Raw genomic sequence first — 23,462 nt, forward strand, 5'->3', positions numbered from 1 at the left:
GTTATTAGATTTTTAGTTGGAATCACCATGTTCAACAGTTGACAGCTTTGAAGAACCACAGACACCTGCTCCAGTAAGTCAGGTTAGTATTTAACAGATCCTATGGTAGGGGTTTCTGGCCACATGAATGAAAACACATACACATAACATATCCAGGGCCATTTGTGAGGGCCAAGGGAGTTAATCTAATTTATAACTCTCACTGGCCCCATTAAGACCCTGTTCAAGCATTGCTTATAAGGGTTTATGTGCTGGAGCCATGAGTGCATGAGTTAATGGCTGGAATAGTTTGGTTGACTGGATTTGCCTCCCCATTCTTGAATGCCTAATCTAGCTCTTCAGGCAAGGAGTTGTCCATCTTTCAGGATATAACTTGTCCCACATCCCATTTAACTACTTCTTAAGGATTTCTCTCTCTGTCAACGATATCACCTTAAGCTAGAGCTCAATTTTCACTTAACCAAGGTAAGTGTATAGGCCATCAAGAAACACAGATAGGATGAAAGGGAGGGGTTCAAAGGGGCTATGTCCATAGTAGGTGGCAAGAGGCATTTGATAGGAAGGCAGATGGACCATCAAATGCAGCCCTATTCCCATGGCCTCTTGCCTGATCCTTTTACTGCTATGAACTCTCAGATGCCAGTTCTACCACACTGTTGAGTGTAGACAGTGGACAAGGCAGGTGTTTTTATCTTTATTGTCCATGTTATCTGTTTGTTTTTATAAGAGCTAAACTTTGGCTATTTGGTGACTCCAGTGTGATAAGAAGCATGTTAATCCCTCCCTGGAAAACAGTTTTTGACTCACAGGAACTCTCTTTACTACAACTATTACCTTTTATTTATGTTTGTCAGTCGCTGGGCAGCTAACTAGACTGTGGCATATGGATCCCCAAAGGCAAAGGAGAAGGACTACAAATGCTTGCTGTTTGCTGCCTGAAAAGGAGTTCATATTTATGATTTCGCTTACCCCACATTGTGAGTTTAAATGTGGCAATTTTCAAGCTGGGAAAACAATTTCTATTAACAGATCCCTGAAATGCACTCTTTAGTCTTTTAGATACCTTGTTGGGCAACCCTTTCTCTCTTTTTCTCTCTGTCTAAAAACAAAACAAAAGAGACTTGAGTCTTGAACAAACACACAAAGGCAATGATTGGCCTTGGGATTTTTCCTTTGGGATGTTCAATGCAGGGATAGACATCTACTTGACCCTTTCTTTTCTTTCTATATTTACATTTAAAAGGAAAGTAGGTAGAAAGACTCAAAGTGGGTGAGGGAGGAGTGTTGGCCCAGGCACAAATGGGAGATGGGCACAGGAGAAGGTACAAGGAGCCACTGAAAGAGAGAATAAAGGTTAGGGTTACCAAGTTCTTAATTCCTGTTTTTGCTGTGAGCTATCAGACCACTTTTCTATCTTCAGAAATAAGGTCTCCACTGTTTATTCCCTTCAGGCACAGAATTCAGTTTGGGATCAATGGTGTGAAAAGGTGTTTAGAGAGAGAGGACAATCCTCATGACACAACCCCACAATGGGAAATATGTAAAAAAAAAATTATGTCCTTTATTGGCAGGTTCATGGTATCACGATCAGATCGAAAAAGGCATTTCCTGAAAAAGCATTTAATTAAACTTTACCACTGAACATCCCTCTTCCCAGGTGATTCTCTGAACTTGAACTCTGATCCCTTATGCTATAATCTTGTAGCTAATTGGTATGTTGGCTGGATCCCTTCAAACAGACTGTCAGTTCCCCTGAGCAGAGATGATGGTTCCTGTTTTTAAACTCCTTCCTACAATATTTAGTACAAGATGTATTATGCAGTATAAAGTGAGAAATACCTTTTTTGGGGGTAGGGTGAGTAAATGAATGAATGAATGAATGAATGAATGAAAGAAATCTAAGTACAAATAATAACCTAGGTGTCTCTAACTCGCCTATTTGGTAAACTCATCTATATGCAACATAACAGTAAGGGACCAGAAAATGTGCAAGGAAAGCGCACAGAGTCATAGGATAATAGTTGTAGTTAACATTTATTTTTTTGATAGCTTCTTATGGGCCAGGCATTAACACTTTACATGCTTTATTTCATTTAACCTTCACACTTCTATTTAGTCATCACATTATTACTATTTCCATTCCACAGACAAATACATAATTAGCCTAAGGTTCTAATTCAACTCTGTCTGACTGAAGTCTACACACATAACCATTGTTTTCCAGCTTGACCCAGATTAGGTGCTGTATGTATTGGTAGGTCCAAGAAAACTTCTTTAGGCCTTTCTCCCCATACTCCCTCAGTCCTTCTTTTACTTTGCACACTGTTGTAACACTGAAGGATTTCCATTCTCTAAGCCCACAGGAGAACAAAGCCACAAATGAGAAAAACCTCATTATAGCCCAATTTAATAAGATGCTAATTTACCACTTGACTGTAAGGAAGAGGCCAAAAATTTTCCTTCCTTCCTTCCTTCCTTCCTTCCTTCCTTCCTTCCTTCCTTCCTTCCTTCCTTCCTTCCTTCCTTTTCTTTCGTAGGAGATCAAAATGATGATGCTAGAAGGACAGTTGCCTGAAGCTATTCTGGTTCTGGCAGACCCTCAACTACCTGAGCCCTGACTTTCAGCCATAGGAGCTCATGGGTCCAGAGGAGTATCTGAATCAATGAATTATCTTTGGAAATATTGAGTAGGGAGGAGTTGGAACCATAGAAAGGTAGTCTCCAGGATGACTTTGTACTCATTAAAATTCAATGTATTCAAACTTGCACTGTGAAGAAGTTCGATTATCATATACTTATAGGGAAATTGAAGTTTGGGAAAAAAAGCAGTCAAGGGAGATATTTCAGATGATTTTAATTGGGCCTCAGCTTATGAAAGGCTAAAGACTGAATTCTGGGCTTCAGTTTTGAAGCAACCGTCTCTCTTTCAAAACTTTGAATTCAAGCATCTGAGGAGTATGGGATGAAACAGCCCTTGGAACTTATACCCAGCCTGTAGTGATATGCTATCCTCTCCTCCCTCAAAGGAAGCTTCAGTTCTAATCAAACTAGGCTGCTAGGCATCCTGTTCCCCTTCAAACAGTGTTTTTCTTCCTGCTTCTATACGCTTGCAGCTTGCTGTTCTCCTTAGCTTCTCTCCTAACACTGGTTGCCCTGCAATGCTACCCATGTTTTCCTTGAATTTTTCCATCAATACTTGATTTCTTATTGACCTTTCATTTGAACTTCCCTGGAACCTAGCAGTCAATTTGTTGCCTTGCCTACTACAGTTTCAGGTATAATAGCCTTAGTCTTTCACTTGATTATAAAGCCTTTGGTGTAAAGAGTTGATGTCTTCAAGTCAACTCTCCAAATATTTATGAGAGCCAATTAAGTGTCAAATACCATTCTAGATACTTAGTAGAAATAAAGAGCTGAGAAAGTTATAAACTTCATCTTTCAAGGAATGTACAGTCTTATGTGGGAGGCAGAAAAGCTTCTTAATAGTTGATAGAAGACTATATCTGATTTTAAAATAAAGAATTATGGAAGCACCAGAAAATGGGAGAGTTTACATCTGATAGTGTGTAGGAGTTTGAAAATCTTCAGGGGGTGCTCTGTGAAAATGGAAGAGTGGAATCAGGAAGTAGAGCTAGGTAGCACAGGCCCAGGACTTCTGGGACATGAGGTTGGACTGAGTCCAATTCCTAATTATTCTGGAATGCTATGCCAAGAAGTCAGCACTTTACCTGCAGGCAAGAGAGACAGGGGAGGTGTGTAAGCAGGGAGAGGACTCAACTAGCAGCCCATCTATACTGTGCAGTCAGTCCCAAGTAAATATGTATTAATTAATTAACCAGTGTATAACTCATATGAGAGAAAAGGACAATATTGAAAGTTTTAACCCTGAATCCAGGGATAATGGAGGCAATAGATGGGATAACTATTGGTCAGGAAAGAACATGGAGGGAATTCAGGTGCTGGGTAAAAAGTTAGGATTCAGTCAGTGGTCCCAAAATGTTGGCTCCAAAGAGCCAGGCCAATATGTGATGAAGCTTTCACTTGTCAATGGGAAAATGAGGATAGATAAGGATTGTATAGTGAGTTTTTAGAAAGCTGAACTTTTCCATTTAAGACAGTCCTTCATGTGCAATTGATTAATTTCTTCCTTCCTTTGTAGTGTTAATACATTTCTTCTCTTATTATATTATGCTGATAAGAGGTGGTCATTTTTTGTCTTAAGATATCAAGATTTCTTGGCAAGATAAATCATTGTCATGTGTCCCTACCACCATTTTATTTTTTGTCTCTATATTGGTCCATGATGTATCTAGGCTGAGATCCACTGGGCTTCTAGGGGAAGAGATTTTAAGGAGCTCTGTAACTGTCCTCAAGAAGAGGGAGGGCAGCTATTGATGAGCAGCTATTTAAAGGCATTAGGGGGACCACGAAGGGTGGGAATTTCCTTGCACTGGATTAAAGGTCAGTGTACAAGTGAGCGTGGTCATTCTAACTGTTCCTTTCATGGAGCTGGAGGGTTCTGAAGCCCAGGGTTCTTCCTCTGTGAAGAAGGTCCAGCCACTTCTATTCTTCCCTTATGTCTTTCTCTAAAGCCCTGCTGCAACCTCTTCTATGCAGGCCTCGGAGGATGAGTAAACCACATATGCCGAGGGCCTTCTTTCATTGGTGTTTCTGCTTTACTGAGGCCAAACCAGGGTGATTTTGTTTGGAGTGGGAGCCAGAGCCTCAGCAAAGACCAGTGCTTGTTGGCTTGCCTTCCTAAGGGAAGAGTGGTTGAGCCTAGGATAGGTCTGGGCATTTGTGGAGTCAGATCCTAGAAAGCACTCTTTTAATCACCTCCCTTTTGGACAATGATTTCAAAGACCCCTTCTGTTTTAATAGTCCAGACTCTGACATTGTCAGTGTGGACCATATAAGGTAAACACTATCATGGATGGAGCAGAAAGCTAAGAGCCCAGAAGATGCTGCTGGCCCAGTAGCTTGGAGTGGTGGGTAATGTGGGAGAGGTTATCTCCAACCAAGCAGATGGAAATAGAGAGTAATGTCAGGAGCCTCAGTTAAAATGCAGATATCTCAAGGTTATATTAGGAAACACAAATAAGGCCAAAGTTCCCTTCACCTGTGACCACTGTAGGTAGTTTTCTCCTCTGCAGTATACTCAAGGAACAGACAGTTGTAGGATCTCAGGAGAAGGAATGTTGGTCAGCCTTTGATTCAGCTAAAAGAAATTTTGTCTTTGGTTTCTGACCCTACAAAATAACACAAAGGAATTGGTTTAAAAAAAAAGAAAAAAATTACATAGAATACTCTCTTTATCTCCACTCTGAGGTGGAGGAAAGAATCCAAGTCTGATCTGAGTCTCTCACTAATCTCTGGTCAAGTTATATGTCAAGTCCTATAACTGTACCTTTGGTGACCAACTGGTTCCAATTTGCCTAGGGACTTCCCTGGTTTTAGCATTAAAAGCTCCACATCCTAGGAACCCTCTCAACCCTGGGAAAACTAGGATTGTTGGTTACTATACCTGTACCCCAGTCTTCCCTGTAAAATGGGAATAATCATAAGCTCCGGCTCCAACTGTATTGTGAGGGTCAAATGAGGGGACAGATGCTAAAGTGTTTTGAGATTACTTGAGAATAAGTGGCTGAATTGGAAGTGCCATTAAAGCCACACGTCTGTTTGGACACATGCTCTATCTGATATACTTTGCCACTTTGTAGAACCTATTCATCACACAAACCTCTAGCATATGTTGTTCTCTGTAAATCCTCCTGGGTCTTACAGAATGGATCAGGCCTTCCTTTCTGTCCTACTGTACTTGTACACTCTAGAACAGGCAACTCATCATTCCATATCCATAGCTGGCTTTCCCAACCAGACTGAGGGTTCTCTAATGGTAGGGACTCTGCACCTAGCACAATAGCTAACACAGTAGCTTTTTGATATATGTTTTTTGAATAAAGGAGTTTTAAGTTTCTGAAATATATGTTGTATCACAGGGTAAGTTACCTGGACCCTCAGAAGTTGCATACTAGTTTTACATGTGTGATATATATTTCTGGCCCTATAATTTTCTTTAGGGTCCTGTGGCTACCATCACCTGGTATAGTGCAAAGGCCTGGATGGAGACCTGAAGTCTGTCCCCTTCAGCAGAGATGATACAGACAGAAAGCATTTTGGAGGCATGTTTGATCCCTAGCCCTCCCCACATTGTGAGAAGCAGATGTCAACAGTTCATTTGCAGCTCAGAGTAAACCACATCTGGTCCTGTAATGCAGAACCATTTGCCAGCAGCACCACAGGGTCTGTGTCAGACACTCCAGAGATGCTTGACAAAAGATAACAGAGGGAATGAATGAAGGCCTCCCTACAATTAACAGAGGGGGTGGGAACACCATTCAGGGCAAGAGCCAGCCCAGTGGTCTCATCTCAGCTACCTCTGGTTTAATGAAAGGAAGGGAAGCTGGGCCAATTCTAAGGACTGGCCACCAAAAGACCAACGTCAATGAAAGCAGAATGCTGGGCAGGCTGGCAGGACCATTATTTTCTTGTGGACTTTAACACACGCAGGGTTGTCATGTTGGAGAATTGTTTCTTTCCGTGATGGAGAATGGTTCCTGAGGGAGAGAGGAACATTGTGATCTCCCAGGTCTCCCACCCTGGGCCCGAATCTGTCTCTAGCTCTCTCCTTCCTTCCCTTTTCTGCTACCATCTCCAGCCTCTGTTTCAGCAGTTTCCCCTCACCCCAATCCATTTGTCTTCTATAGTGGGATTCCATAAAAGATATCGTTTGAGGAAATGATTCTCTGCTGCAAACAACAATACAAAGATAGATAAAGAATGCATGAATTACTCTCCCCTTCATTATTGTACTGTGCTTGCTGGGTCTTTTTTTTTTTTTTTTGCTTGCTGGGTCTTTTATCTGAAATATCTTTCTCCCTATCTTGCTTGTAGATATTCTTCCCACTGGCTTAAGGCCCTGTTCGGAGATGGCTGCTTTCTCTTGGGGGTCTTCCTAGAACTCCCACCTGAAGGGCAAGACATGAACCCCTCCCTGCATGTTTTTCCACTGTGCCTTGTTCATTTATCTATATTGATCGATAAATCTATCAATCTATCAATCATCTATCACCTTCATGGTATTTCCTCTCTTTTTTGTGTTGTTGCTAGGATGTGCCTTCTTTATTTCTTTCTTAACTGTGACCAACACTCAAAATTTTGAATAGTTCACACAAAAATTTAGATTTCTAGTTTCTTTGAAAAACCAGATCTGGCAACATTCTGACACAGCTGTATGTTAAATCAGAATTGAGTGGAGCAGTTTCTCTAGATTGGCATATAATCTTTTGTTCACTAAGCCCTCATCATTTTCTGTGACCACTCAGAAACTATTAGTTTTCCACTTAAAAGGTAGCATAGTGGATAAGAGCATAGACTCTGAAGCTGGACTGCCTGGGTTCAAATTCTGGCTCTGCCACTCACTAGCTGTGTGACTTCGATAATTTAATTTTTCTGTGCCACTAATTTATTATCTCTAAAATGAGATTCTTAGTAGTACCTACTTCATTGAGTTCTTATGAGGATTACATGAATTAGAGAATGCATGAGGACTGAGAGAGTACTTGCTATATATAGCAAGTGCTCAACAAATATTAACTGTAATTATTATTTATCATAGTGCTTGCACTGTGATTTTGTTTGTTAGAGTCCAGAAGTATTGACTCTACTCATGGCTCTATTAAAAATAAGGAAATCACATAAGAGTTTACCCCAAATCCATTTCCCTCATTTTCTTTACCTAGCCCTTGGGGGCATTTTTGGTTGCAGCCTCTGCAATGGACAGCCAATCTTGGGGGGGGGGTGCCAATGTCATAATCAGTTTGCTTTCCTTAAGAGGACTTATTTTAGTGCTTGTACAGTGTGCTTCAAATGTTGGTAGAATTAAATTGTATGATTGTAATCATGTACTTTCACGGGCTATCTTTAGGATGTGCAACAGGATGGCCAAAGAGACTCATGAGTTAAGAGTTGCTTGGCTTAATTTATGTTATATAGTTATACAGTAGGACTAGTATTTCCTGGTTCTCATGAATCTACAAGATCAGACATATCAACTGATTTTATAACATGCTCAGAAAGTCACCATACACCTGGAAGTTGGCTGGGTAGGAATCAGTCAGTGTGACAAACAATCAATAGGAGGTGTCTACATGCTAACTGTTCTAGGTTTGGTGGGACCCTTGGTCCTTGCTTCACTGAACTGTACTTTGAAATAAAGCTAGAAAGAAGGAAGCAATAAGACCGCAGGGTGGGGAAAAGTTGTGGTGTTTGTGGGCCACAAGGAGTCTGGCTTGAATAGTGCTATGGAATTATTTTTTTTAAACATTTCTCCGAAGGAATAAATTTAATTCCCATTGTAATGGAGAATATGATTAAGAGGTCATTATGCTCTTTTTCTGCTAGATTTGTGTGCTGAGGAGGCATGAATAATATATGCAAATATGCCTGCCTGACTCTCTTTTGTTTGGAGACTCTCCTGGGTTACTACCTCTATCTCATTAGGAGGAAGTTGGCTTCTCTGTTAGGGGTTTGAGTGGGCCTTTGCCCCTTTCCTCCCTGAGGAAGAGGCTGATTAGATGTGATTACCAAGTCATGATCTCAGCACATGGGGTGATTCATAAATGTTACTAAAACAAATGGCCCAGAATTTCTGCACAGGGGCTCAACTCAGGGCCACCCCTTCCCCTTCCTTTCGGCCTGCCCTCAGAGACCAGAAACCTCAAAGCCTTAGAAACCAGGCTCTGCTCAAAAGCTTTCTACCAGAGCATATGGATGGAAGCAAGATGGCTATTAGCTGAACTTTGGGGGTCCTGAGTGGAAAAGAGAATAAAACTGTACGTTTGGATATCTCTGTCTCTTGATATCATGAAATTTCATTCATTACAATGAAAAGAAGCTGAGAGTGGTCTGGCCCAGAGAAAGCAATCACCACTTATTTGAGTTAGATCCCCAAACTAACAGAATAGATGATGAGTGTCGAGGGGAAACAGAAAGGAAAGGAGAAGTCGGAGAGGAAAGGGGATTAATATACAAGACTTTTAATGTACCATGAGCTCTTTATAAGTGATTTCATTTATTTCCAAGACAATTCTGCAAAGCTAATAGCAGGATTCCCATTTGGAAGATGAGAAATCTAAGCCTCTGAGAGATTAAGTAATGAGAGTTAACCTTTCTTAGACACCTGAGTATGTGCCAGGCACCATGCTAAGCACCTTCTATTATCTCATTTAATTATTTAACAACCACCAAGATGAATGCTAGTGTTACCTCCAGTTGTATTTGGGGGAAACTGAGGATTAGGAAGGTGAAGTAACTTGTCTGAGAAACTCCTGTCATTAACTGGCACTCCTGGGATTCGTTCTTAGTCCTGACTTCAGGGCCCTAACAATCAACTGATGGCCCGCACAGCTGTTTGCTACATAGCGAAGATCACACAGGCTGTGGATGTGGGAGGCCAGGTCTGAATGAGTCTGAACAATGCTAAAGCACATTCGCTTCCCACACCCACAAGCCCTAACTGTCAGGGCTAGGACAGGTCCCCAGCCCTTCTCCCTCTTGGTCTGCCTTTGTACAACAGCAGCTGCCTTCTTAGAAAGGAGCAGTGGGCAAGTCTGAAAGAAAGTTGCTGATGAGAGGGAGAAAGAGGGAAAAAAAGATACTATTTTTGACAGCAACAGCCTCTTAAAAAGAAAGCAACATACAATTTGTGTATCAGCAGGAGAATGCAGTGCTTCGCCAGGCAAATCACAGCCCATGCTGGGCCAGTGTTCTTGCTGTCTTAAAGGCCATTCATTTCCCAGGTTGTCCATCTATCCAGATCCCACCTTGCCACCTTGCCACCTTGTACACTTTCCTCCTCTTTCTCTCCTTAATGTGTTGCTCTGCTGTTTATGAGCTTCTCAAGCAGGCATGATAAAAACGGAGCTGTAACAGGGGTAAGTATACATTTGCCTTTGTGATTTTACCACAATCCTCCACAATAGAACTGCACCGTGGGTCTCCAGCCTCGCCTGGTGCTTCTGGATGGGAGTGCTCTGGCTGTGGAGGCCACCTGTTGTCTCACTTCCCCTCATATTTTAAGGATGCCACCCTAGAAGCTGGCAAAGGCAGTGAGGGGTGCCTCCATCAGCACAGAGGCGGGGATGTGGAAAGAAATGGGGTTCAGGACTCAGGGTCTGTACTTTGGCTGCATCCCATAAGTTAGGGTAAGAACCTGGGCAGAGTGTCACCTCTCTGAATCTTAGCTTCCTGACTTGTGAAAGGGAAATGATAATAACTAAATCCAAAGGCAGGGGGAAAGCTCATGCCTGAACATCCCTAGGGCACTGAATGCATGTGAGCGCATTAGGTGTGGAAAGAAGGAAGTGTCCTCCCTCTTTATGCGTATAGTGCAATCAGTCTAAAATGGTCAGCTTTTCATTGTTGAAAGGAGTCAAAAGCACTATAGAGTTTTGAGAAGCATGAAAGTCTTTGGAGGTGGTTTTGGTTCAGTCTACCATGGGTCAGCAGGAAACCTTAATTTGTACTGGATGTTCCCTTTTCCATTTCTAGGTATGGGGCAATGACATCAACAGGTGATACAGCCCTGATCCTAGGGAGAGAAACATGTGACCCACCCCCCTCCCCTAGCCATGCAAAGGTTGCAGAACAGAGGCCAGGGCTCTGGAGAGAATTCAGGCAGAGTGGCAGTGAACCACTTCCCTTCGTGGGGCCGCAGCTTTCTGACTCACTATTGCTTGGGCAGGACTAAATGCAATTGTACATGTGTCTGTTTGGAGAGGGGCAGTAAATGATCTTTATTCTCTGAATAATCATTTCTTCCTCACAATTTCCATCCTTATATCCATGTTTTGCCTAATGGCTGAGAAGAGGTCCTGAAACCAGGCTGCCTGGGTTGAAAATCCAGCTCTCCAATTTCCATGCCAGGTATAATCCCGAGCCAGTTCCATAACCTTTCTATGCCTCAGTTTCCTGAACTATACGATTAAGGTGAACACAATACTACCATCACAGGGTTGTTAGGATTACATAAGCTAATGCGCATCAAATTTTTTGTAGAGGCTCCTGGGATGAGTCAGTGCTTGATAAATGTTAACAATAGGTCTTATCATCACCACTAAATGCTAAATCAAGCCCTTGTCACCCCCATGCCTGGACTTTCACACGGGGCTGCTGTGCCAGTCTCCTAGGAGGATTTCTCGGTTCGCTCTATAATCCATCCCACGTGTCCTGACCTGAGAAGCTTCCGTATTGATGCAGTGCTCCTTTGGCAGACCTCCAATCTCTGTTCAAACACACACACACACACACACACACACACACACTTTCTCTTTCTGCCTCTCTCTTTCTCTTTGTCCCTCCCTCCCTTTTCATCCACCGTTCCCTCCGTTCCCTCCCTCTCTTCCTTTCTCTCCAGCTCTTCTGAAGATAGAGGCAAATCCAGCCTCTCTGCTCAGAGAGCTTTGTCTCTGATCAGGCCCGACCTGGGTCATAGAGTTCATGGGGTTACCATGACAACAAGCATTCCTGGCTACCCATCAGGAGGCAAGGACCAATTGAAAGGGCCTGTCATTTCCCTGGGACATACTGTATTTATTCTCAGCAGCAGGCCCTGCACAGTACTATACTATGGGAGGAGGGTAGGAAGGAGGGAGAAAAATATCAGGGTTTTATTTTTTTTAGTGTGTTCTCTGTGGGGGAGGACCACAAATTGTTCTCAGAGAGACACATTTTATTTCTAATGCAGCTAGTGCTAGGGTTAGAGGCTGGTGTTCATGAGCATTTCTGATGAACACAGTGTTTTTCACAAAGAAGGAAAAAATAAGTTATCTGGTTCAAAAGTGACTTTTTGGTAGGTATAATGGAAAGAGGGGAAGGTAGAGAATTAACCTTTAATGAGTACCCTCTGTGACAAGTACTTTGTGCTATTTCATCAAAACTCAGAGCAACTACAATGAATTACTATTATTCCATTTTTACAGAAAAGAAAACAGAGGCTCAAAAAGTTATAATGACTTACCAAGTGAGGTCAACATGCAGGTAAAGTAATGGCCCTCGAACCTAAATGAAAGTTGCTTGACTAAGGATCATGATTTGGACGCTATAGAGTGCAGTTTCCCTGTCATGCTCCCATCATATTAATCTTCCTTCTCTTTCTAAGCTGCTGTCTCCTCAGACCTTGTCCATCTCTCTTCCCTGACCTCTAGCCCTGTTTCTCAAAATGAACTGCTATCTACCTATAACAAATTCCCTGGGGGACTTGTTAAAATTGCACATTCCTGGATCCCACCCTGGACCTGCTGAATCAGAAATGTCAAAAATGAGAGTCTAGAAAGGAGCATTTTTAAGCAGCTTCCTTAAATAATTTGACACAAACTGAAGTTGTGGAATGGTTCTTTAGAGCAACAGAATCAACACTGCACAAAATAACACTTGCTTATTTGTTTCCCAATTACATTCTGGGTCACTGTGATTCTCTAAAAGAGAGCTCTCTTGATGGCCACTGTACCGCTCAGAACAGTATTAGGAAAAGAAAAAAAAGGGTGTTCAAGAAAGGCCCACTGAACCAACTTGAAGATGCAATTATGTCATGAGGTCCCAGCAAGAAGGTGGACAACTAGGAGACTCTCAATCCCTGGAAGAAAGAATACTCTCCACAAAACCTTGTGATATTTCTTCCTGAGTCATGGCCTTAACCTCTCTCCTTCAGCCATATGCCAATACAGACAAGCAGTTCTTAGTAGATATTTCCCAGAATAAGGTTGTGTGAAGGGAGAAAAATATATTCAGTCAGAATACCAGTATGACTAAAATGTTGATGAGCAATTGTGAACTTATGTCTGATTACAAAACCACTGGGGTGCCTGGGTGGCTCAGGTGGTTGGACATCTGACTCTTGATCTCAGCTCAGGCCTTCATCAGGGTCCAGTAGGCTGAGTATGGAGCCTACTTAAAAAAAAAACAAACAAACAAAACAAAAAAACCAACACCACCAAAAAACCACAACTAGAAGCAACAACAACAAAAACACCAGATGTAGGCAAGATAGAGTCAGCGCAACAGGTTCAAAGAACCGTAATGGGGAGCCTCCACCATTTTTGCTGCAGCTCTCCCAGCAATGCCTTTCTGAACCTTTAAGGCACCCCAGAGGTTAAACTGAGGAGGTGGCAAGAAGTCTGTTTGGGAGGTAAGCCCCATATATGCCCACTTTCTGTCCTTGTCATAATCAGTTTGTACCTGATCAGGCCTTAAAGAGCACAGAAGTCTCAGAAAGTTCACATAACAGACTTCTTTCCAAACTACCAAGCCTTCAAGTAGAGGTGATGCTTGGTGAAGAACATAGAGCCCACTATGTCTTCCATCTGTCCCCATCCCATTATGACCCATGACCACATTCATTTCCTCCTATCAGAATGATGGCAACAGATTTCTAAATGACTTCTCTGCTTGTAATCCTCCTCTCTGATTCACATTACAAATGACTGCCAGGATAATTTTGGGGAGCCTGTTTGCTCCACGATACCTCCACATCAATGGCCTTTAATGGTCCCTACTGACATCGAATAAAAATAGAGACATTTGAAATCCTTCCCAGTATGACCACAATGAATTGCTCCTACTTATTAATGCATTCTCTGGTTAAAGCAAAGCCTTTGTTGTTCCTGAAAACAAGACCTATGTTTTCTTACCTCTGCTCATTTTGTTGCCTCCACCTGGAGCACCCACTCCCCACTTCTCACCTATCACAATTTCTTCATGTCCTATGTCAAATGTTACTTTTGCCACAAAACCTTTGCAAATCCTTCCATTCAAATGTTGACTCTCCTCCTTTTGGGTGCTACTGACTCTTATGGCACTAGGTAGAATGATAGGCATCTGTGTAATTTTGCTCATGAACTATACTTGGTTATGCATAATTTACAGGCTGGGGCTGTATCTCTCTCACTGCTACTTCCTGAAGCATGTGCATAGGGCCTTGTGTGGAGGAAATATTCAGAAAGGAATCTGTGGAGCTGAATGGAAGGCACAGCACTGAGTCTCAGACCCATCCATCATCCACTAAGCTATAGAAGGGAGCTCCCATCCCCCTGGCCCGGACATCTGGCATGGACAAGACACGTGACAGAAGACAAACATGTCATGATCACAGAGGCTAGAAAAGACTACAGAGTAACCATGGTCGCAGTTAAAGACCAGAATTTGACCAATGTCCTGATTAGGGTATAACTCAGCAAATCCATCAAATTCCTGGTAAATGGCTTGTGAAGGATAATCATTAGTTGAGATTTTAACGTAGGCCAATCTGGTGTGGCTTCCTTCTTGAGTTGGTAAAACATTGGTCATGCCCTCTTACTGAGGAAATTTGAACACGTCGTCTCTAACTGAAGGGAGTGTTCATCATAATAAAGAAAGGAAACTTCAGTTTGGACCAGCAAGTACATTTAGTTGACAATAAAAGGGCCCAATAGATCATAATTAGTTGATTTATCAATTGCCTTTCCCTAGTGACTGACATTGGCTGAGCAGGTCTTTATCCATAACCTTAGGGCTTTGGAAACACAATCCAGCCCCTTGCCCAACCCCAAACATGCAGTGACAGCCAACAAATAGCATCTGTTTCAAAGAAACACCACCTGTCCAAATGGAAAATCAAGCATTGAACTATTTCGTTTCATCAGAGTATTTGTTTCCAGAGCAGAAGAGACAAAAACACCACTCTGTCACTAACACAGCCTTTTAACAATCCATAGGGACCACCATGGCCTGGCTTTTGCCAAGTAGACTTGGCAAGTTTTAGAGGAATAGTTGGACCTTAGATACCAGTTCTCTGACCTTCTGAGGCAGAGCTGGGTGATCTGACTTGGAGGAACTTGGAGCTTTTTCCAGGAAGGCTGGAAGTGGTTAAATGCCCTGTAGGTATGGTAAGATCTGGCTTTATGGAGAGAAAGTGATGGGAAAAAGCTGCCAGGGAGCCCTTTTTGATGTAGGCACAGGCACTGAACCTGGAGCGCCTCTGCCTATGAGGGCTGCAGAAGCCCTACTCTTACAGGGCAGAAGGGAAGTCTGTGATAATGCCTGTAGTGTGCTGACCCAGCTTTCTGTAAAGACTTACACAGAGCTCACAGCTTTGTGAATGGCTAAACCATGTTTTCAAAAGTCTTTGCTATAATTCTAAATAATTTGAATTAAAATTGATTTCTTCTGCCATATTATCTTTAGCACATATAAGCTCCTTTTAAAAGGGACCAGAGGAAATAGTAAATAGGTACTTCCCCTTACTGTTTCTCCACTTTCCACCTCTGTCATGCAGAATGCTTTTCTGGGATCAATTCAGTGGATCTAAGACTGCTGGAGCAGGCACATAGGTCTGTGTGGCATTTGGGCTGTCATGACTCGTTGGTATTTGACCGTGCTTTGAGGAAATGGCACCCTTTGGGGCATGTGAGGCTGAGGTGTGATGGAACCCTGGCTGGAGTGTGTGTGTGTGTGTGTGTGTGTGCGCGCGTGCTCATGTTTTCTGTAACCATTTTGCAATTCTATGTTTCATGGAATCTCTATACTATTGGTCGCTAGAATGATTTGTTTTAATGCAGAGATGTGACAGAGAATCCCATAGAGGGAAGAGGGATTTTCCTGGGTCAGAAACTCATGGTCCTATTAGGAGGAACATTACTTTTCTGGTTTTGAGTCAGAAAACCTCCTGGCCACCTTAATAGTTGCCACTGGAGAGAATGGAGCACTGGGAGAGAGCTGAGTGCATGTGACCATCAGTTGGGTATTCTTGACTTACATATCCACCATTGGTAATCTATATTTGGAATATGTTCCTTTTCATTTCTCTTTCCCTTTCTCTTGGCTTTCTCAAAATCATTAAATAGCTTTTTATGTCTTACAGAGATGTAAATGACAGAGTTAGGGTTTTCTTTATTACAGAGTTGAATTATTTTCAACAATTATCCCCAAAGAAATCTTCAGGCATGCAAAACCTATTAAAGCAGTGTTAGTATACAAAGAAGTGGTACTTCGTGCATTAAAATGACCATCTACTCTCACCTTTTGTCTTCACATAATGAGTGGATGCTCTGGGCTCCAAATGTCTGCTTTTTAACTTTTTTGAGTTGTTGCCTAATGCTTGACCCATGAGAATAGGTACTAGGAACCTGACATAAGTCCAGTCTCCTACTTTTAATGGTGCTGTCAGTCATAAAGCCCAGTTAAGCATTAGAGTGAGTCACAGGCATGGGATCTGGAATCAGACTATCTGAGCTTGAAATATGGCTATAGTTGTGTCAACCTGGTCAGGTAACGAAAATTTGTGCTTCTGTTTTCCCATCTGTAAAATGGGAATAATGGTACTTCATAGGTATGAAGTTTATATGAGATAATGTATATACCATAGTGTGTAGCAAGGAGTCAGAATTCACTCAATCTACCATTGGTGGAAAATCACTGGTGTGCCAGATGACCTGAACTTTATGTTCATGTCACTCAAAGATGTAATAATTTCTGAGTTTGTTACCTTGTTCCAGGCACCTATATGTGGGATGGGGTGATAGAAGTACTCTATTGATTGAACAAATCATGTCACTTCTCTATTCCTTGTTTTCTTGACTTTATATACAAGTATTTAGATCAAATAGTATCCTTGACTCATAAAGCTTTCAGTAAATTGTAACACTGAAGCATCACTCATGTTCCCAGATGTGTAAGACCTTATTCTCTACATGGTGCCTTTCTAGGGTAGCGTTGTGTAAGTTTCTGAGATAAAAGTCTCTTCCTTGCCAAGCATTCTTCTCTGCATCCCCTTTGAACTTTGTCTAAACTTGTACAGAGAATCTTTTAAGTTGTTCAGGCAAAAATGTATAATTGATAAATACCAGGCCATTTGATTTCCCTTCATTTGGCACATTCAGTTATTTCCGCACTCCTATAGATAGTTTTATTTCCCAATTTTCAGATAATTACTTAAAATTCTTCAATATAGTTCCATTACTTTTCTTTTTTTAAAGATTTTATTTATTTATTCATGAGAGACATAGAGAGAGAGGCAGAGACACAGGCAGAGGGAGAAGCAGGCTCTATGCAGGGAGCCCGATGTGGGACTTGATTCCGGGACTCCAGGATCAGGCTAAACCACTGAGTCACCCAGAGATCCCAATTTCATTACTTTTCAAATGAGGACAAAAATCCTCTACAAAATCCTTCCCTATTTCATTCTCTGATCTCAACTTAACCTTTCTCATTTTTATTATCTATGTCCAGGAGCACTTGGCTTCTTTCAGTTAACCAACTGTAGCATGATTCCTAACCTTAGAGTCTTTGCACATGCTGTTCCCTCTGCCTGGACTGCTCGTCTCTACTCCTCCCCTCACTTTACCTTGTTAACTTCTATTAATCTGTCAGATCTCAACTTGAGATAAAGTATTCTTGGAAAAGCCCTTTTGACCATGTTCCACTCATCCTGCACACCAGATTAGACCCTATTATCTCTGGGTGTGTTTGAGATCTTCTTTGTCTTTATAGTCCTGCAGTTTCAAGTGAATCAGCTGCTGATTTTCATCTGTGTAGGACATGTAACTTTTGAATCTAGGTATTAATGTTTTCTATAAATACTGGAATGTTCCCTTTAAATACTGCCTCTACTCCATCCTCTCTTGTCTCTGGGACTCACAGAAGATGTGTCTGGGATTTTGTTTTCTCTTTCAGGTCTCTTAACCTCTTTGTCATGGTTTCTATCTTTTCATCTCTCTGTGTGATTTTCTGGGGAATTATCTCTATTGTTTCCCCCTAGTATAATAATTTTCTCCTCCAGTTAGACTAATTTGTTGTTTAACCCTTCTATTGAGATTTTATTACTTCTCTAAATTCTAATTTGTATTTTTCTAAATATGTCTGGTCCCTTATGATAATGGATTTTCTTTTAAAAGTGTTTTTCATTACTCTTATATCTTTGGGTGTACTTCTGATTTTTGTTCATGTCACATAATTTATGACTTTACCCTGCTTAGGGAAGTCCCTGAATAGTTGGTTTATGCATTTCACTCTGGTTTTGATGTTCTTTTCTTGTTTTGGCCTAGGGATTTCCTAACTTCCATTTAAAAGGCTATTTATTATAACTTTATCCTGCATATCTAGGTTTTGTAGTGGGAGTTTTGTTCTGCTTATTACTGGAATTAGGTGTCCTCTAGGTCACCTTTTGTCAATGATCACAGAATTTGTCATAGTTGTCATGAACCATCAAATAATAATTACCCCCCCCCCCAATAATCACCTGTTGAATAACTGTCTTTCTTGTAAGAATGCAGTTCCATAAGGATAGAGATTGTGTGTCTTGTTCAAAATTGTAGCTCCAGGTCTTAGCCTAGTGCCTAGAACCTCAGGGCTCAATGTTACTGAAATGAATGCAAGGTGTGATGGTGGAAGTGATCCTGGATATCAAGGTGGGTTAGGAACCCCTCTCCATCTTTTTGCAACCTTTTTAAACACTTTTCACCTTTCCTTGAACACTGTATTTCTCTAAAATGATTTAATCCCTGTGTAAATTGACATAACATCTCATATATTACTTCATTCTGTGCTGTTTTCAATTACCTTCTCTGTAGATTATCCCATTTGGACTCACAATCACCTTGGACCTAGAAAGGGCTGGGATGAATATCCTCTCTTTACAGATGAGAAACCGAAGGTTTGCGAGATGATATGCCTTACCTTGTCAAGGTAGCCAGTAGTAAATCCCAGAATTAAATCTATGAATTAATCTAAATTAATTCATTCATTAGAATGAATACTAGAGCTTCTTTACCAAAACTTGTTTCTTTACTGAATTACCTGTTTCTTTCTACAGAAATCAGTATCTGGGGGGCACCTGGTGACTCAGTCCATTAAGTGTCCAACTCTTGGTTTCAGCTCAGGTCATGATCACAGGGTTATGAGACTGAGCCCTGCGTCAGGATTCACACTCAGGGTAGAGTCTGCTTGAGGTTCTCTCTCTCCCTCTGTCCCTGCCCCATTGTGCATTCTCTCTCTTTATATTTTATAAACAAATGAATAAATGAATAAACAAAATCTTTGAAAAAAACCCAAAAATCAGTATCTGGCAAAGAACAGGTGCTGCCATTCATTTGGTATTATTTTGATTGCCACAGACAGAGCATTTAGGACTCAAACTACTTGATTTTTCATTTGGACAATATGTTTATGTTTCTTTTCAGACAAACATTACAAACCACCTTGTCTCATAGAATCCAGGTTGCTGGAGAACTCTCTTCGTAGCCTAGTTGGATATGGGAATGTTTGGTAAAGGATGGTGTGTTATAGCTCACACAACACAAACACAAGTTTCATTGATGTTTAACACACTTGGAGGGGTAAGGCGAGGCATGGGGGAGAACACATGGGCAGCAACAGTCATAGCAAGCTGAGGCCCCCAGGTCAATTTCCAACCTCAGGGCTGAAGATCTCGGGTGACTGGTGTCTTCCAGGCCCACAGGTGTCCAAAAAGGGCTTGCATTGTGGCACTGGAGCCATGTGGCAGACATAGCAGCTTCATTCCTGAGGTAGGGAGGGGGAGAGGGAGTACCAAGGAAGCAAATCTTGGCTACTTACCTCAGGGCGGACCCCTTGGGCGTTGCAATGCCATAGCCTTTGGAATCCAAGTTACCTCCCACCTTCATGGTGTCACAGGGTTTCCGCTGCTCAATGTACTCATTCATAGTAGATTCCAGAAGGTAGGCGTATTTGCCTTTGGATTTCCTCACTCGGATCATTCCCTCCTCTGTGGTCCTCACAAAAACTGATGGCTCTGCTGACTTCATGTATGTCCACATCTTCTCAAACACAGCAATTTTAGACCTCTGGCAGGGGACAGGAACAAAGCTGGAATTAAGTGCTGGCTGTGCTTGGAATTGAGGTCGGCACACACACTAATGAAAAGCTGAGTGTAGCTTGATCACACATTCATGAGCGAGATTAGCTCAGGAAGAAACAAATTATGAGTGATTGCAAAATAAGAGGCTCTAATTAGTACCAGTAGGTTCCAAAGTACAAATATCTTGCAAATACAGAATGAACAGAATAGCTCAGAATCTTTTAATTACTGAATTATATTCTCCTATATGGGAAGAGTAAAGAAATGGGATCCTGTCTAGCTTCTAAAGACATTATAGAACCTATCTATTTTTCAAGAAGGCCATCTTTATACTGCCTAGAAGTGGAGAGCAAAATATCAGTGGAATCTGATTTCATTATTAGAGGACAACACTAAGAAATTTCTAGATCATGAGTCATATTATAAGACTGACCTCAGAATGTAAATTATTGTCTGATAAAGCTAATAACTTGAGACCTAATACTGTAGCCTGTTTACATTTCAAAAGCCTCTAAATCTAGCCAAATTGCTTTCCTCCCTTCCTCTTGAGCTCATTTTGAACTTTCTCTTCTTTAGGACTTGGCCTAGGCTGTTTACTTCACTGGCTACACTGGTCCTTTCCAGCCATATCCTACTAGTTATTTCACAGACCAGAACAAATCCTATATATTCTGAGACCACTTCAGTTTCAAGGACAATAGTTCACAAGCTCTAGGGGGCACCAGGAATCATGTGCAGAAATTGTTAATATGAAGATGTTCCTCCTCTAAACCTAAAGATTCTGATTCAGCAGGTCTGGGGTGGAGCCTAGAAAAAATTTTTTTCAGAAGTTCCCCAGGTGATTCTAATCTATATGGCCTCTGTGGCTCTCACTTTGAGAAAGAGTATTATGAGGGCTAACACTCCTTTCAGACACTGAACAGGTACTGACTGGATGGTCAGGCTAGACTGCCAAGATTGTGAGGTATCCTTTCTTGTGCATAGGTCTCAAGTATGTGGATGCTATCTGAGGGAGGGGGACATCTTCCCTTCTGTGAGTCTTTCATAGAGTTTATCCTGGCACATAGTAGGGCTTTAGCCAAGGCACATAACCCAGGGCCACAAGTCATTCCTCTCATCTAAGATGTTATTTCTAAAAATCATCCTTTCCCCAAGGGTAGATGTATTTTAGGAGTATTAGACTCTGGCCTTGTAAATGGACAAGTGTTAAACACATATAAGGGGCTATTATTATTTTTTTTAAGGGGCTATTATTTTGAAAGATAGCACTAGAGTCATGTAACTCATATAGTCTAGTGGTTAATACACAGATCATAGATTCATTTGGTCATACCCACAAAACATCATTTTTCTTTGCATACAAATATCAGGTTTATTTCCTTGATAGTAACATCAAATGTTGACAAAATATTGATATACAGTTGTTATTCAAGTCAACTGATCTATAGGCATCAGTTGGGCCTAGAAAAATTCTGGTCTCAAGGGAAAGTTAATGGAAACAGTTACTGAGAATTTCAGGGAGGCATTTGGTAGAGTCTATCATTAGATTGACTAGATGATGTGCTTTGCAGTATGGTTAACCAGCTGGAAAGGCCACTGGATTGGCAGTGAGGAGCCCAGGTTCTAGTCTTTAGCCATCTGTTCCATGAGGAGTTGGGTCATGGGGACCTTTGAGTCCCTTGTGGGCTTGAAATATCTGATTCTTTACATGAATATACATCATTCAAGCAACAATGTCCATGTGAGGAAGAAGAAGAAAGAAAGAAGAAAAGGGAGGGAAAATTTCAAAGTTAGGGGAGGAAATACCCAGAACCAATCAGAGCATTTACAATATATGTCATATTCTCTCACAGGAAACAGAGAAATGTATAAATTCAGCTGTGACCAGATTTGCAGATGATCTTCTAGGCAAAAACCCAACAAAATACACAGCAGGGCAATGGCAAGATGCAATTTGACCTGACAGGATGGCCACGGCAGGAAACGGGGCTGCTGACAGGCAAAGCTGAAGAGCCCTCTGGGCAACAGTATGCAGAAAATTAATATGTCCTCTCAGCCTCACCCCAGTGCCCTAAATGCAAGGACTGTGCTCATAGCCGCTCAGAGCAGGCTATCAGGAAAATCTCATCTCCAGGGATGCAATGGCAGCATGAGTGGCAGGGAAGATTGGAAGCATACTTGGGGTATTTGTTCTTGGATCTCTCCTATCATCTGCAGCTCTCACAGTCCTTCACACATCTTAATTAAACTGTCGATGGAGGATTAAGTGACTCTGGGTTGGGGCTGCCAAGAAGCTCTGGGCTGCCGTGGGGACTAGAAGGCAGACTTTTTTCAGAGTCTGGGGTAGAGGAATACTTGTTTCACCATTCCCTCGTTCTGCCTTATGGGAGTGGTGAGTGATCTTGTCTCTCCACCCACCAAAGTCCTGGTGGGAAAATTCTCAAGGTCAAAATCACAGAGATGGAGTGGCTCATGGGGCATATCTTGTCAGCACTCTCCTTCTACAGGTAAAGAAACGGAGGTCCACAGCATGGCAGTGAACTGTTCAATGTCATGTAGCTTCTTAGTAGCAGAGCCATAAGTAAAACCCAGGTCTCCTGATTGCACACCTTGTCTCTTGTTTTAGGCTTTAGATCTTACTAGCTGGGAGACCTCAGGCAAGTAACATAATATTTCTGAGCCTCAGTCTTCCTCTCCTGACAATGGTGATAACAGCAGCCACTGCACAGTGTTGCCATAGAGATTATATGACAACAGAGGTAAAATGCATGCCCGTGTCGGGCACATAGTTGGTATTCCAGAAGTGGTGCAATCACTACTAATAATTATGCCCCTCGTTCAGGTTTTACTTTAGGATAAGAATGCCCAATGGCTGGCTTGAGACTAGTTTCCCTTCCTACATATGTGACAGATACTGATACCAGTCAAGGAATTCTTTCATATGTGCCCAGATGTGCTCTCGGAGTCACCTCTTAACATTGAACTCTCGGCAACTACTGCTGATTAATCATTGTTAGTATGTGAACTATAACCTATTGTCATCAACACAGTAGGCCCGGTGAGCACACAGAGCTTGTAGAATACACATGGTTTTCTTGCCAGATGCCTATCAGTGTGCTCTGGTCAAGAAATAGAAATATGTCAATTGACATTAATAGAGAAGTTTCAAGTCATAAGTCCTAGCTGTGCCTCTGAGTAGCAAGGCCATGCTCATTTTCTTCTCTGGGCCTCAGTTTCTTCAACTACAAAAGGAAAAGGCTAGACTAGATTTATCCATGAGCCCATCTAATAATGTGAGTAATCTTTAAAAAAACATCAGGTAATGACACCACCTCATTAGGACAGTGGTTCAGTGGTAACAATGCTTGGGCTGAAATGAGGAAACAGATTTTGTGTTCATCCTTGACACTTACATTATGATTTCCTAAATTCTAACATTTTTTTTTAAATAAATTTATTTTTTATTGGTGTTCAACTAAATTCTAACATCTTGTCCACAAAATGGACATATAACCCCTGTCCTGCCACAGGTCAC

At 41.7% G+C, this 23,462-nt stretch overlaps 1 protein-coding gene across 4 annotated transcripts in view; it reads right to left on the reverse strand.

The window, feature by feature from the left end:
* GRIA1 (glutamate ionotropic receptor AMPA type subunit 1) overlaps positions 1 to 23,462 on the reverse strand; it is a 306,425-nt gene that overhangs the window by 19,115 nt on the left and 263,848 nt on the right. For all 4 annotated transcript variants that reach the window (XM_077895794.1, XM_077895793.1, XM_077895792.1 and 1 more), the window contains one exon: positions 19,666 to 19,913. In XM_077895794.1, coding sequence (XP_077751920.1) covers positions 19,666 to 19,913 — 248 coding nt within the window. The remainder of the gene's footprint in view (positions 1 to 19,665; positions 19,914 to 23,462) is intronic.

The sequence above is a fragment of the Canis aureus genome, chromosome 4, assembly GCF_053574225.1.
Source record: "Canis aureus isolate CA01 chromosome 4, VMU_Caureus_v.1.0, whole genome shotgun sequence".
Taxonomy (NCBI): Eukaryota; Metazoa; Chordata; class Mammalia; order Carnivora; family Canidae; genus Canis; species Canis aureus.